This window comes from Etheostoma spectabile, chromosome 7 (assembly GCF_008692095.1).
Source record: "Etheostoma spectabile isolate EspeVRDwgs_2016 chromosome 7, UIUC_Espe_1.0, whole genome shotgun sequence".
In the NCBI taxonomy this organism is placed as follows: Eukaryota; Metazoa; Chordata; class Actinopteri; order Perciformes; family Percidae; genus Etheostoma; species Etheostoma spectabile.
The window spans coordinates 3424841-3440633 of NC_045739.1; the positions used below are offsets into that span (position 1 = coordinate 3424841).

Genomic DNA, 15793 nt, shown 5'->3' on the forward strand with positions numbered 1-15793 from the left:
GTGTGTGCTTTTGACTATCAAAAAAAAAAAAAAACAAACGGCACATTTTTGTAATTCAACCCATTGGAACTTGAAGGTATCACACAAAAAAAAGTCTCTCCAAAGCTTTTTAAATAATTCAGCCACACCAACAGAGCAATTTAAAACGTACTGTATTTACAACCATAATACATTAAAGAATTTCACACCATTTGCACTGTATGTTGCATCAAGTATTTAACTTAGAAATTAGAGGTGAATGGAGGGTCAGAGTGGAGTTGCTACTGCTGCCTTTACGTAAGAGACCCCCTTGATCTTGTCTGTGTTGACCATTTTTCAACACTAGTCACAGATTTTGACTCTGGTTTGTAGAAAATTAACTGTCTAGTTAGCTGCACAAGCTATGGCACCACTCTTTATTGAAGGCATGCTCCCCATACAACTTAAAGCCCAGGGTCCTCAGTGGAAGAGTATTTGCTTGTACTTGGTGTTGGGAATCTGATCTCGGCTCTTTAACCTCCTCACTGCTTCCCTCATGTGCTTGGGCTGAAGCGGTGGTGTGTCTCCCCACTTCTCACAAACGTCCAATGCTGTGAGGACAAAGAAAACTATTTGACTACAAAATAGCAACATTTAAAATGCAGGGAGAAGTTCAAAATAAAAACTGTTTATACATGTATTTCTGTGCGTTTGATCTGAATGTGTTCTGTTTTGTGAGTCTGCCACCCACCTTCCTCAACTATTTCCCCAGCAAAAACTTTGGAAATACCAGACATGGCAATCACCACATTCTGGGACACTGACGATCCGGTTATGGACTGGATCAGCTAGAAAATGGAGACCAAAGGACATCAATAAAATAGTTTCAGAAAAAAAAAAAAAAGACTTGTCAGTGTTTATCCATGCTTACCCTCTTAATAGCTGCCTTAGGAAAAGCAGCACGTCTGTACATCTCATAGCGATTCAGTTGCTCTTCAGAAAAGGACGACACCAAAACTCTAGACAAGACAAACAGGGAGGGGATGGTGGTGTTTACCATAGGATTCAAATTTTATTTTGGTTTTTTTTTGGGATAAGAATATTCTGTTAGAAATACAATAAGAAAAATAGTCTTACTGCATCTTTTGTATTTCATCCTCATCAACCTTTTGGCGCTTCTCCTTTTTCTTCTCTGGTTCAACTTTTAATCTTTTAGCAGACGGTTCACCAGAGGTTCCTTCTTCCTCATCTTCTCCAGCGGCCATTTCCTTTCCAGTGGAAGACACACTTGTTAAGAGACACTAAAAACAATGAGATGCCCTTTGTTGTAGTTTGTTGTTGCTTATGATTGGTTTGGGGTAGCTGGAGAGGAGTTCACCTCCTGGGCACTGTCAAGGTGCTCTTGAGCAAGCCACCAAACCCCCAACTGCTCGGGGGCGCCTTTCCATTGGCAGCCTCTCACATCTCTCCATTTAGTGCGTGTATAGGTACTGAGCATGTGTGTGTAACTCAATCCTGTGTAATGTGTGCAATAACAGAGTGAAAACGTTGTAATTTCCCCTTGTGGGATTCATAAACTATACATTATTACTAGTTTACATTTCAGACTTAAAATGTTTGGCTTTTTTTGTTAAAAGGAAAATGACTGGTATGGTCCATTGGTCTTTTATTTGAGCGCCACTGTTAAGACAACTCACAGATTTAACCTCCTGTTTGGACTCATCTTGCGAGGATGACTCTTTGTTTTCATCTGTGGGTTTTACTGCGGAAGGCACATCTTCAGTTCCCCTTGATTTAGGATGCTCCTCGTTAGCAGAAGTTGTTCTCTCGGGTTTAGTTTCAGGTTTGATCCGAGCAGGGTCAGCCATAACTACTCAGTCCCTCCAACAGTGGCTGGCAGCTTCAGATTCTGCAAAATCAACAAGGCAGTTGAGTAGTTAGTTACCAGTTTGGCTAACGCTATCGCTTTAGCTTCCAGAACGTTACTCGGATCAGGTCTGGAGCAAGTTTTGCCGCTACATGACAAAGCATAACCATCTAAAACATTACTCAGCTGAAAATAATTTAGCTAACTACGTATGTGTTAATGGTCACACTTAGCTAGACAACATGCACCTACCTTCTCTGCAGCTAGGCGTCAACAAAACAGCAGCAATAGCCAAGCTAACGGTGGAGGTAAGCTAACGTAAGATAGTTACATGGATGTAGACGGTTAGTTTAGTAACTGGCCCTAGTTGGAAAGGAATCTAACACATAACTCAGAGATTGCCCTTACAATTAATTACATTTAAGCAACTCCTTAGACTAAGAGCAGTTATGGCATCAGAATGCTAGCTAGTTTCTCCGCTTAGTCATAACATTTAGCACCGGGTTTCCGTTTCCTGTTTTGAACGAACTTTATAGACACAGGCAGCAAGGCATAAACACAGAGCACCAGCAGTACCAAACAAGCTAACATTAAACTTTTAAAACTGTTTTTTTTGTTGCTTTAACTGTTAGGAACAACTTTTTAAAAAGAAGGCCACGATTTAACTATTAAGGTACAAGGTAAACAGCTATCCCAACTGTTTACCTCTCACCCATAGACTGCCTAGCAATGTCATCTCAGGTGTTGTGAAATGTTCCTGTTCACACCCCTATGAGGGAATTTGACACGGGTTGTTTTCGGCAAAACTGTCATGAATGACAACAATACTTCCTAGTTGTTGATGAAAGTTTTATCCAGTTCCCAGCTGTTAGACTGTAAACATAGGTTGTTACATTTGGTGACAGTAGCAAGTCAAGTCAACTTTACTTAGAGTATACCGTAAGTTAGTAGTATATGTAAAGTAAATTAAATAAATGTTTCTAATATTTCTATAATTTGTAATACAAATGAAAGGGATGGGTTTGGAAATTTGCTTTGAACTCTAATTGTGACAATAGACTAGATGTTTCGAATACTGGATGTGTAATCCTGCTCGGGCGCCATCTTGCTTAATCCCATCCACCTCCCTTATTAAGCAGCTAGGGCGGGTGTGCTAGGGGGTATGTGTGTGTCTGAAGCGTTCTGGATTGGAGATGCAGAAAGAAAGGGCAGTTTCGAGGAAGTGACGGACGAGGCTCAGGGGACTGGTCAGAGGAAGTTTGCTTGATGGTGGTACCGTGCTGCTGACCGAAACTTTTCCCCCTTGAGCACCAGCGGCACCGTGGATAGGGACGGACGGATCCAGCGGCGGTGGGAGCTTGTGTTTCCTCGCCACAAGAGCAGTACTGAGGAATAACTTGAGGTCGGGAGAAAACGGGATTCGCAGTGGAATTTCACTCCCGCAACCAAGCCCCCCTTTTTCTTCTCTTCCCCGCGCCTCCTCCGGTTTTTTTTTTCTGGGATTCGCGATGGGGAAGGAGCAGGAACTTCTTGAAGCGGCGCGCACGGGAAACCTGGCCGCTGTGGAGAAGCTTTTGTCCGGGAAGCGACAGTCCGCCGGCACCGGCAGCGGGTTGTATGGTACCGGTGGAAGCGGCAGCAGCGGGGGGCACGGCGCCTCCTCTCACCCGCTCTCCAGTCTGCTCAGGTAGGCTCTGAAATAGGGAAGCAGAGGCAGATATAACTGAATGGGAGACCGCCAGTAGAGTTGTCGCTGTCAAATATTGTCAGGCCATTTACTGTTAAAGCCTGTAGTAAAGCATTTTTAAATGTCCCTGGCTACGTACACAGTGTAATGCGTATTTTGCATTGCCAAACAAACACAACCTTAAACAGCGCAGAAGCAGTGGCATGCTTCTTTGTTAGCTTCTAGCTCTGTGTCCCTGCCAGCTGTACTGTAATGTGCACAACCGACCTGGTTAGTAATGATGCAACTAAACTACAGAAACATGCAACAAAACAGCCCATGAGCTCTTTAAAAACTAACACAGATGCATTATTAATTGCTAACACTCATGGTGAAGGTGGAGCAGAAAACCAGTTGTCAGAACCAGACTCTCAGCATTATATTATTGGTTGCAAATCTTTTTAAACAGTTCTAGATTTAAAAAACAACAGAAAAAACCTTTTATTTACTGCCATTGCATAGGTGTAAGCTTGACAGGTATCGTTTCTATCGATCAGTGGTCACAGGGAAATCCTCAGTGAGGTTAATGTGGTTTTTCACATGACCAACCATGCCAGGCTGGAAGAAAGGTCGAGTCTTTTTTGAGGGTTTGCTTGTCACCAATGCTTTTTGTCCTGCATATTCCTCCTATATTAGTTAATTAGAAATAGAAATTAGACAGCAAACTTCAGTCAGTATACAGTACCAGTCATACTTGCAAACATGGCCACCTGTGCACATACTGTAGTTTGGAGATGCTCAGATGAAAATGCCTAAAATGATTTGGAGGGCTGGTCTACAGAACAGGAAACATTTGCCTTAAATAGAAGATATTGGTTAAGGCTTTGGTAATGGGCCTGAGTACCGGTTTATGAAGATTGCGTCAAATTCCTTATAGTATTATGAAGAGGTAGCTTGGCTGGGCCATCTTCATCCTCGTAACTTTGTGCAGATGAGGGCTGCTGGGTAATATGAAATAATAGGACGAAATATAATAGATCTGAAGTTCAGAGTTTCCTTTTGTCCCACAGATGTGCTCTGAATAGGCCATAACAGGATTGTTGAATTTCTCTGGGCTAAAACATACTGTAGTTTTCTAAAAAAGATACGAGTTTCAAAATGCATCCATAGCTGAGACAGCGAATGTATGCAATATTAAGACTTGGCAAGCATGTAGAAATCAGCTTTGTTGTTGAGAAGACCTTCTTCTTAAAGCTACATGTAGGCTTCTGGACTGTATGTATGTCTGCTAGCCTATAGATAAAAGTGAAATTTGCTTGTAGATGGTGTTAAGGTCAAACTTATGGCCAGGTTAAGTGCTGCATGTCAAAAGCCTACAAGTAGCTTCTCGGCACCCATATTTAAATGCTGAGCACATGCAGGTGAACGTCTGTCAATCAAAATATAATATTGCTCTGCTCCTCTGGGATCCTGGTGGCAGCAACCTTCATTAAAGGAACAAGTGTTACGGCGAAGCTCTAGGTGATGCATCGCTGTGTTACTTTGTGCAGACTGCAATGTACTCAAGGTAATTACATTAAAGCCGTCTAATCGGAAATCCAATTCAGGGATGTCATGCAGTCAAGGCTGCCTCTGTTTCTCCCTCACAGATCTGTGGGCGGACTGAAGAGCCCATTGTGTCATTTATTCAGACTTGAGTAATCAATGTTTGGCAATGATAGACGGGCAAATTATTGGCTAGACTTTGAAGGAAATGAATGAACTACTGGTGTCTTAAAATGCCTGTTGCCTGTGCCTGTGGACACTTAGGCTTATAGGACAGACTCTTATAATATAATAAGTTGTGAAATTAGTGACCAAGGTACAGCCTGGGGTTTGCATAATGTAAATGTCAATACGTTTAAGGACATCACAGTGAATTACTACAGTAGTACGGGCTGTGGGTCGGTTTATCAAAATGGCTTTGTAACTTATTCATCATCCATTGTTGGAAAGTGTAGGCCTGTAATCCTGTCAGAAGAGATTTGATCTGGAGGATGTGTCTTTAATACAAATTCTAGCCTGTGTTGATTGTAAAAGGGATGTTTTTTTTTACACTCTTGCTGGACTCCACTTTATACAAGCTCTTTAGCTTCCATTTCTATAATAAAACGTCTTTGTAATTCTAGTTGGTCTGTAGCCTAACAGTCCATTTAATTATAATTGTCTTGTGCGATTACAGCGAGATGTTAGGCCCAGTGCACAGAATAAAGTCAATAACAGCTACAGTACCTGTTTATTGTGCAGATTAACCCTTGTGTCGTCCTCCCGGGTCAAAAACGGACAAATATTTGAAAAATGTGTCCCCTTTTCAGACTTTTTTTGTTTTCACTAACACCACCTTACTACCACTCGTTTTACAGTACTTTTAAGAATTCATGGTCAATAACCCTCCTTTAATTATACCTAACATTTGAGTTAAAAAAGCAGAAATTATGTATTATTTTGACTAATAGTTAAGGTCAGAGGAACGTACAGATGAGTTTTGTCAGGAATGAAAGTAATCAATTGTATTTGCCAAGAGCATCGTATGGAATCCAATCCATTTTTTGTGATAATTTGGTTAAAAAGAAACCCATATTTCAGATATAGACATTTTTAAAGGGGTCAAATTTGATCCGAGGACAACAGGAGGGTTAACCCACATGCTATGCAGATGAATAATCTAACCCTATTAAGCTTTGGGCTTCTTTGAAGGTGTGTTGTGTGTGTGTGTTTCAAATAGATGTTTGCCATACTTGCTTTGGAATGGGGTGCATGTCAGGACTTGTGTTGTTTTTGTAACCAGGCAGTCGGTACAGCTCTGCTTTGAGGAATGTCTGCTTTCCCAGGCGGCTCCATCCCAGCGGTTGCCATGGGATAGACGCTGACCCCGACATGTTTAACACTGCTACCGCCCCAAACATTTGTTCCGTGGTGCTCCATTATCACCGAAATGAGCTGGGCGGGTATTCCTCAAGTTGGAAGGTCATAGTGCCACTGTGCAGTGATGATGGCTGCAAAAGTAAGCTGGATGAGTTGATACTATTTAGGCCACATTGGTGTCTATATTAGGCTTTATTTAAGGCCATACATTTGCTGTGCTTTTCTCCACACCATAGTTTTTGCTAGAGCCCCATGAGCCGTTTTGATCCCAGTGGTCTGTGGGAGGAGCTCTTCACTAGCACTTCCTGGACAAGGTTGTCCAAACACAGGCAGCTGCTGTGGTCTGACGAAGGTAAGACAAGTCCCTGGCAGAGAAAGTGCCTGCCCACTGAGGGGGAATTAACAGAAGAATGCATGGAGTTGTTGGACAGACGCTCTGAGAGCTTATCCAGATGAGGGCTTGTCTCCCAGCTTCACAGCCGTGTCCTTTGTCCCTCTGACAGAGCGTAGAATCATGGCTTTTCATATTCACATCAGGCCCTAAAGACCATTCTGGGGCTTTTCTGTACTTATTTAGATTTACAAAGACAATTGAGCTGTCATTTGAATAGAATTGGACCACCTATTTAGAGTGTTCTACCCATTACTCCTGTGGGCTAACACAAGTGGGGATTTTGTAATATTTGTTGATAAAGGCCTCTTATTTTCTTTGCATATGATTCTTTTCTCTAAATGCTAGCGAGGAAAGCTATCTGTGTGATGACTCGGTTAGCATTTTAAGAGGCTTGGGCACAACTCCAAATCATTCTATCCCATTACATCCACAATTTCTGGCTTATCCCAACCAAGCAGACCCATGCAGTCAGACTGGTGTCAGCCGAGAAAATGCTTGCGGAATAAAAACAAGTACATACTGTCTTTTTTTAATTTTTTAATTTTAATTCATTTTCTTTAAACAAAATATCCCCGAAGCTTCTCTGTTTTGAAGACTTTTGTTCAATGTGGAATTTACTGAGTGTGAAGGTGCACTGTAGGACTAGGGATGGTGTGTCTGCAGATGACGGGCTCACGGCGGGAATCTGACACCCTCGGCCTTTAGCTGGGTTTCTAGTAGCTGTCTCACTGGCTGCTGTTTGTGTGCAGGCAGACAGCGGTAACAAGGCCGTCTCTGTCACTGTTACAGTACTGGGAAGAACAGCGGGCCGTTCCTAGGTAGCTAACAGCAGGTCTGGCAGTCCCATTTCATCAACGGTTGACCTCTGAACCCGAAATACACTGTAGCTGGTTCAAGCCAGGAGGGTTGCAGTGGTAGCTGGGAAATCTAACACCAGCATGTTAGCATTCCAGGAGCATCCGCGCTTGGGATGCTCTCCGTGTTGTGTTTACAGCTCATGTTTGTGTAGTCTAGGAAAGCAGGCAAAAGGCACTTAGTAGCAGTGATATATTCCACATACGTGTATGTGTGTGTGGGGGGGGAACTGACAAATACAGTGTCTATTCCATGCAGTATGTAGCTATCTTTACTTTAACCTAATGACGGCAGGATAAAAAATAAAAATAGCTTTCATCAAGCGGGTCAGGGGTTTCTTAATTAGTTTGGAGGGGAAACGTTTCCTCAGATTTGTTTAAAATAGAAAATTTATCTTTTAAGGATGCCTAGCAATGATGATAATACAAATGATTGTGCTTTCTATAACATGACAAAGATCTTAACAACCCATTTGTGGCTCTTGGTTCTCTCTCTCTCTCTCTCTTTTTTTTTAATAGTTTCTTTCTGTGTTGATAGAAAGTTGATTATGAATGAGCAGGACAGCAACACAAAGACACATTTATGTTTTAATGTGTGCTTGTTTATGTAAACTTTAATGTGTGCTTGTTTATGTAATTTCCCCCCACTCATGTAAAACCTTGTAATAACAAATGGACAAGATAAGGCTGCTGAGTTTGTGTTGCATCTCTGTGTGTGGTGTTTGAACCTATTTGTTGGGAGAAGGTACCACAACCACCAGAGACTTCCGGCCCGCTCTCTCAACCTGTGCAGCCCTACATGTGTTAGCTGGCTGTTTGCAGCCCCGGACCCAGACGTTTTCATCCGTCTGGCTTGCTGGCTGGCGTCTTCCTTCCTCTCCCACTCTGCTGCTCTCAGCAGTCTTCTTGGCCACCTGCTGGGCCCACGCCAACCTCCACTCCACCTCCAGACTTCAAACATGTTGTACATGGAGCCAGAGTAATGGCACTGGCCTCAATATGTCCACACAGGAAACAAATGATCCAAGATCCCCTTTGTGTTGACACTTGTGCAAACTGTATAAAAGAAACGTAGCATAGTATTCTAGACTGGATAGCCTCCGAATGACTAAGCAGATTGGCAACAGACTAACTGAAGGTATTAAAATCTTGTCCTAAGTGATCCAATTACAATTGAGTTGAGATCTCTTAGTACAGGTGTGAATGCACCCAGGCTCAATGGAGATCTGATCACTCAGACTACATTCAGTGGTGGTCTGGGCCACATATAACCATTATTTTAAAGCAGTGTGTACACATACATATGAGTACTAGGCCACATTAAGAACCGCCTACTTAACTGTGAGCGGTACTAAGTATTTATTTAAAGTATTCATGTCACAGAAACCACTGAGTGAACTGTGTGTTTTGGGTGTTATTATCATACTGCCAATGATGCATGTGTGTTTTTGTTCAGGTAGTCCCTGCTCTTATATCCCCGGCTGTCTGGAGCTCTGTGCCCCGTGGTTGCCTGGAAAAGGCAGCTGCCAGTATAATTTTAGTTTCATAAAATAGGATATTCAGGAATATATAGGATCTTGCTACAGAGTCAGATGTTGCTATTCAGAAGCCTACTCCATCCATCCGGCAAGAGCTTATTTGAAACTGCACATCGGCTTGCTCTTTCAAGCAAAGATGCTCAGGGGATGTCTGTGTGAAACGGCGAGATCTGTTTTGTTGTGCTGTGGCGTCTGCTGTGAAGTCGGTGTGGGAAACGCCAACTTGTTGGAAAACAGGCTGTGATTGAATGGGTTTTCCTTGCCACCAGTGATTTTCACGCCACTCATTTTGATTCTGCTGGAGCCCATTGGAATGTTCTGATCATAGGCTGTGGACATATGTAGTTTATGTACACTTCCTGCTTTCACTACGCTGAACTGCTTTCACTACTACTTCAATATGATGTGCTTAAGAGCCATAAAGACTCAAGAAGGCTTTGTTACAGCTGTGCACTACAATTGAATTGGCAAATGAGCTTCCATATGTTGCTGTTTTTGCTTTCCTTTATAACTGGAGCTGTTTACTATTACACTAAAACAAGAGAAGTATTTTTCAGTAGCCCTGTTAAAATCAGTCATAAACCGATTTTATCGGCCGGCCGATATTTGCACTTTTACGTTTATCGGCATTGGCCAATACAAAACTGCGTTTTTTGCATTGTTTTGCGCATTATTTACAGACATGCGTCTACAGGCAGCTCTGTGTTGCTAGAGACGCTGCAGTTCATGTACAGACCGTGCACTTCCCCCCCCCCCCCCCCCCCCAGCACTAGCACCATGGCATACTTAAATTACAAATCAAGCACTTTATTTCAAGGTTTATTGTTTTCTTAAATTATTTAAATGTGTTGACAAAGGACATTTTGTGATGACCTGATTCTATCTGTTTTATAATATGTCAGCAAGCAAGGCATCATCAAGGCTGAGTTGTAGATGTTGATGAAAGCCTTTTACCCTAAAAACGGGTTACATGTACTTATAGGCATTATATACTAGGTTTTTTTTTTTTTTTTTTTTTTTTTCAAATCAAATCTTTTGGTGTTGTGCTGTGGCTATGTATTATTGTTTTGAATTGGTTGCAGCTGTGTGTAGCACCATTGCCCATGTGAAACTTCCCCTTGAGGACAATAAGATATATCTTATCATATCCTAAATGGTCAGAAACAAGAACTACATGATCAAGAACTGTAGTTTCAAGACATGTTAGCCATAGACTTGTTGAAGCCTTGTCATAGCGTGTCATAGCCTAATTTGTTCCCCTGAGCTGCCTAACTTGTAATACTGCTTCAGAACAGTACAGTTATGTGCTACCTGTTACTTTGGTCCTTAACAACCTTCGTGATGACTGTGCACTACTTTATTACTCCACACCCGCCCTCTCTGGGCTCTCAGTCACTGAGCTTGTAGATAATGTCAACTGTAAAATTACAAATGTTATTGATGCCATTGCTCCCTCTAAGGTCAAAGTTGTCTCTGGTAAGAAAAGATCTCCATGGAGAAATGTCCTACTGGTGAGAACAGAAAAAAGAGAGTGTAGAAAAGCTGAACGAAGGTGGCAAAAAACAAATCTCCTGGTCCATTATAACACCTATAAAGAGAGACTTCGCATTTATAATTTGGAACTGAGGAATGCAAGGCGGTCCTTTTTCTCTGATATTATCTCTAGAAACAATAATTCACGTGCTTTGTTTGCCACTGTCGATAGGTTAACAAACCCTCCAGTACCAGTAGCATCTGAACTTTTATCTACCAAGGCCTGCAATGACTTTGCATCCTTCTTCAAAGACAAAATTCTGAAGATTAGACAAACAGTCAGTGCCTCCATATCAAGTTCAGGATATGTGTTGTCACAGTGTTCAGGCAAAACTATTTCCAATATGACAGAATTTCATATAATCAACCATGAAAACTTGGAGGACATTATACAATATCTGAAATCCTCCTCCTGTTGCCTTGATATTCTACCAACGGGTGTTTTCAAAAGTGTTTCGACTTGTTTGGATTCTGATCTTCTACAGATTGTGAACACGTCTCTTCTTTCAGGTATCTTTCCACAGGCCCTGAAAACTGCAGTAATCAAGCCTCTATTAAAAAAGAACAATCTAGACACATCAATAATGAGCAACTATAGGCCGATATCAAACCTTCCGTTTTTAAGTAAAATCGTTGAAAAAGCGTTTTTTCTACAACTTAGCCATTTCCTGTCACTAAACAACAGTTTTGATACCTTTCAGTCGGGTTTCCGACCACACCACAGCACTGAGACGGCTCTCGTCAAAGTTTTTAATGACATCCACCTTAACACAGATAGTGGCAAAATTTCAATCTTAGTACTACTTGATCTCAGTGCTGCATTTGACACGGTCGACCACGACATATTACTAGACCGATTGGAAAACTGGGTAGGACTTTCTGGCTCAGTACTAAACTGGTTTGAAACCTACTTACAGAATAGGGATTACTTTGTGACAATAGGTAATTATACATCCGAGCATACAAATATGACGTGTGGAGTTCCCCAAGGCTCTATTCTGGGGCCTCTTCTGTTTAACATCCACATGCTCCCACTGGCCCAGATTATGGAGAACAACAAAATAAGTTACCATAGTTATGTGGACGACACACACATTTACATAACCTTATTGCCAGGGGACTATAGTCCAATACAAAACTGACTAAGTGCATCGAACAAATTAACGGCTGGATGTGCCAGAACTTTCTGAAATTAAATGAAGGAAAAACTGAGGTGGTTGTTTTTGGAGCAAAAGAGGAACGATTAAAAGTCTGCGTCTGGCTTCAAACAACAATGTTAAAAACAACAGACAAGTCAGAAATCTTGGTGTAGTCATGGACTCAGACCTGAACTTTAACAGCCACATTAAGACAATTACAAAGTCAGCCTACTATCACCTTATGAATATATCAAGGGTTAAAGGACTTATGTGTCAACAGGATTTGGAAAAACTTGTCCATGCCTTTATCTTCAGTAGACTTGACTACTGTAACGGTGTCTTTACAGGTCTCCCTAAAAAATCAATCAGACAGCTGCAGCTGATTCAGAACGCTGCTGCTCGAGTCCTCACTAAGACCAAGAGACTGGATCACATCACTCCAGTTCTGAAGTCTTTACACTGGCTTCCTGTGTCTCAAAGAATTGATTTCAAAGTACTCTTGCTAGTTTATAAATCACTTAACGGTTTAGGTCCAAAATACATTTCTGATCTGCTGCTACACTATGAACCACCCAGACCTCTCAGGTCATCTGGGACAGGTCTACTTTCTGTCCCCAGAGTCAGAACTAAACAGGGTGAAGCAGCTTTCAGTTTCTATGCTCCTCATATCTGGAATAAACTCCCAGAAACCTGTAGATCCGCTGCTACTCTCAGTTCTTTTAAATCAAGGTTGAAGACCTTCCTTTTTGATGCTGCCTTTCTTTAAATGACTGCTCATTTCTTTAAATTTCTTATGCTGCACTGTAACTTTCATTCTTGTGTTTTATGTTTCTATTTGTTTTTAACTGTCTATTCATGTGTTTTACCGGTTTTTAATGCTTATGATTTTTAACTGTTTTTACTTGTGTTTTATCTGTTTAACTGATTTTGTGTAAAGCACTTTGAATTGCCCTGTTGCTGAAATGTGCTATACAAATAAAGCTGCCTTGCCTTGCCTTTGATCCCAACACACTGATTTTAGCTCATTCAGAGTTTTCCTCTTCAGGCCTGGAGGACTCTGGCAGGTACTTCAGTCTCTCTCTGCGGAGCAGAAGATGCTCAGGTTAGCGGTTTGGCTGCGCGGCATCTGGTTTCACCACCCGCCAGCAGTATGCATAATTAAGCCCAATTTCCCTGACGGTGGCTGACATGCGCCAGTCACTGCTGGGCTTAGTGCCCTGGGCTAGACTAATCCCCCGTGTGGTCACACCGCTAATAGGCTGGAGGACAAATCTGTTTATTTGACACCGGGTTCACACACACACACGTACACACACGTACACACACACACACACCACCTGGGTTTTATTTGCGTAAACCTAAGACTGAATTTGGCATTCCCTATCCCCCAGGGCTGTATAAATAAACATGCCCTCATAAATCATGACTCCGGGGTCCGCTGGAAATATTGCAAGATATGGCAAAATAGAAAGGTTCACTTTGAATACCCACTGATGGGAAATAACTCAACTTGTTGATGCATGATGCAAATCTTGCACTAAAAATATGTGGAGATTTATTTTGGCCAATGTGTGCTTGTTTTTAAACTTCTATTTTAAAGATAAAATGTAACACTAATAATTTCTTAAGATGCACAGCATTTCTCAACAAAACCATGTATTGAACACTTCACCAATCTGCACTTGTATACTTTAACACAAAATGTATAGAGTAAAAACATATATTGTTTAAATACGCTTAAATAAAAAATTGGATCGCAAAAAAATGAAGTATAAAAAATATATTAAATGAAACAGGTAAGAAGAAAATAAACTAAAATCAATTACCAGTTTTAGCAATATTGGGCTGCACACAGTAGCAACCAGCAGCATTTCTTTGTTTTAGGTCTGAAGAAAATGTACAACACTTGAACACAAAAAAATCTTAGTGGATCTTCACTTCTGCCCTGAATAAATGAGTATAAAAAATAATAATAATTTGGCCGATGCGAGTATGTATTAAAAAAAAAAAAAAAAAAAAAAAAAGCCGATAAATCAGCCGGCCTATTAATCGGTCAACCTCTAGTTTCTTCTGTTTGTGTATGTAATTACACAGCTCCGAGACATTTGGATTTAGGAGTAAAACACAGTGGAAATGTATGTTTAGGCCCACATATTTTGGAAATGACAGTCTTTCTACAATGCTTTCAGTATGTGTGACTAACATCAGCAGATTAATGCGGAGAATACACAAAAAGAGAGGGGAGCTCTTATTATCCTTCCTCCTCTCATACTGGCCAGGCTTTGTGCAACACAGAATTAAAGCCCCCCCAGAATCTTTTTCAAACTCCAGTTTCATCCCGTTGATATTCCCTCAGGGAATTAAGGATTAGCTCAGCCTTTCAAAGCGGAATTCCTCAGTCAGTTCGCATGAATGTGCCCCCCTCCCGAACCAAATCAACTCTGTTTTGCCCATTGCCTTGCTCTGGGCCTAAGCCCCTTCCCTTCCTGAGGTTGCTTGCGAGCCGTAGTAAGAGGATGAAGTGGATTGTCGAGTACCACTCTGACTCATGCCCTTGAGTGCCATGCTGCCAAAACACTTGGACTGCACTTAACGCACCCATATTATGCATATTTTCAGGTTCATAATTGTATTTTGAGGTTATACCAGAATAGGTTTACATGGTTTCATTTGGTTTCAAAAAACACCGTAAAGATTATCATATTTTTGTTGTACCGCACATTGCTGCAGATCCTGTTTTCACCCTGTGTGTTTGGGTCTCTGAGCTACAAAGTGAGACCTCTCACTTGTTTTAGCTACAGAGTGAGACCTCTCACTTGTTTTAGCTACAGAGTGAGACCTCTCACTTGTTTTAGCTACAGAGTGAGACCTCTCACTTGTTTTAGCTACAGAGTGAGACCTCTCACTTCTTTACTATCGCACATGCTCAGTAGCTAGGTAAGATCACATAAGCTAGATAACTCTTCCTCCAACTTTGGTCAGTCCAAGGCAGGATCAGCTGGGAGACTTTGTCTAAATGAGGGCCACTTGTGGAATACCTGCAGAACAGGGACATGGAAATAGTTCTTTTTGGAGATTATGGTGAACTAGTGTGTGTGTTGTAGCAGTGTTTTGCCATCGAGAATGAGCTAGCATGCTACGGTTAGCCACCTCGTCTCGGCTAGTGACTTAGTAAGCCGTGGAGATTCTGAACAGCTCACCCAGAGACTGAAGCAGCATTCAGAAACCTGTATCTCACTCAAAGCAGCACGGAAAATTTTATTTTACAAGTTTGCATGTGTGTGGAAGCACCAGAGACACAAATAACACCCCAAATCCCAGAATTCTTTTTTTCATAATATAGGCACTTTAAAGCTGCTGCCACAGGCCGCTCTGCTTATAGCTGGTTTAAATACATGGCAGTAAACAGCGGACATCTTCATTCCCTCTGCATGCAGAGGGTTTTGATGGCGTAAATTAACACCCATGTCCCAGATTAGATCTGTAATATAAAGCAAATGGAAACTAGAAAGTGACATGCTGCTGTGGGTTGGGATGCATTACAACCCGGTTGGGGTTTTCTTTGGCCATGAGGCTGATGTGACACAATGTTTGTGTTTCTGAGTGGCATTTTTAGAACTTCAGGCAATGACACATCAGTCATGACTGCTGAGGAGGACCAATTTGCAGAGCAATCAGACATTTGAGCCTTTATTCTAGATATTCCTTCGAATTGATGACTTTGAATGTCAAAGTGAAATCTTTCAATATGTCCCATGACACATCGGGCTAAAAGAAGCTTTTGCACCAATATTTCATTCTAAGCAAACTGATAGAATTTTTTTTCTAAGTTATTGTCAAAATTCTGGATTTGAATCAGCTATAACAAGATGGGCTGGTATTCATATTGCAATGTCTGTAGCAAAGAGTAAAGCCATGTTCATGCATGTTGTCTATGTTC

General features: G+C 41.5%; 2 protein-coding genes across 2 annotated transcripts in view; one reads left to right on the forward strand and one right to left on the reverse strand.

Annotated features, from left to right (window-relative positions):
* Window positions 1-135: 135 nt before the first annotated feature.
* taf11 (TAF11 RNA polymerase II, TATA box binding protein (TBP)-associated factor) lies at window positions 136-2353 on the reverse strand. Its single transcript, XM_032522115.1, has 6 exons — window positions 2078-2353; window positions 1656-1867; window positions 1096-1226; window positions 890-977; window positions 710-806; window positions 136-569 (listed from the first exon to the last, which is right to left on the reverse strand). The coding sequence occupies exons 2-6, from the start codon at window positions 1824-1826 to the stop codon at window positions 439-441; spliced, it is 618 nt and encodes a 205-aa protein (XP_032378006.1). The 5' UTR covers window positions 1827-1867; window positions 2078-2353; the 3' UTR covers window positions 136-438.
* Window positions 2354-2946: 593 nt separating this feature from the next.
* anks1aa (ankyrin repeat and sterile alpha motif domain containing 1Aa) overlaps window positions 2947-15793 on the forward strand; it is a 78063-nt gene continuing 65216 nt past the window's right edge. Inside the window, 1 exon segment of the mRNA XM_032522113.1 lies at window positions 2947-3512. Coding sequence (XP_032378004.1) covers window positions 3334-3512 — 179 coding nt within the window. The 5' untranslated portion in view covers window positions 2947-3333.

Coding starts and splice junctions, on each gene's coding strand:
- taf11 (XM_032522115.1), bottom strand. CDS start 1,826: ATGGCTGACCCTGCTCGGATCAAACCTGAAACTAAACCCGAGAGAACA. Junction 807..889: donor CTAAGGCAGCTATTAAGAGG/GTAAGCATGGAT, acceptor TCCATTTTCTAG/CTGATCCAGTCCATAACCGG. Junction 570..709: donor TGGGGAAATAGTTGAGGAAG/GTGGGTGGCAGA, acceptor TTGTCCTCACAG/CATTGGACGTTTGTGAGAAG.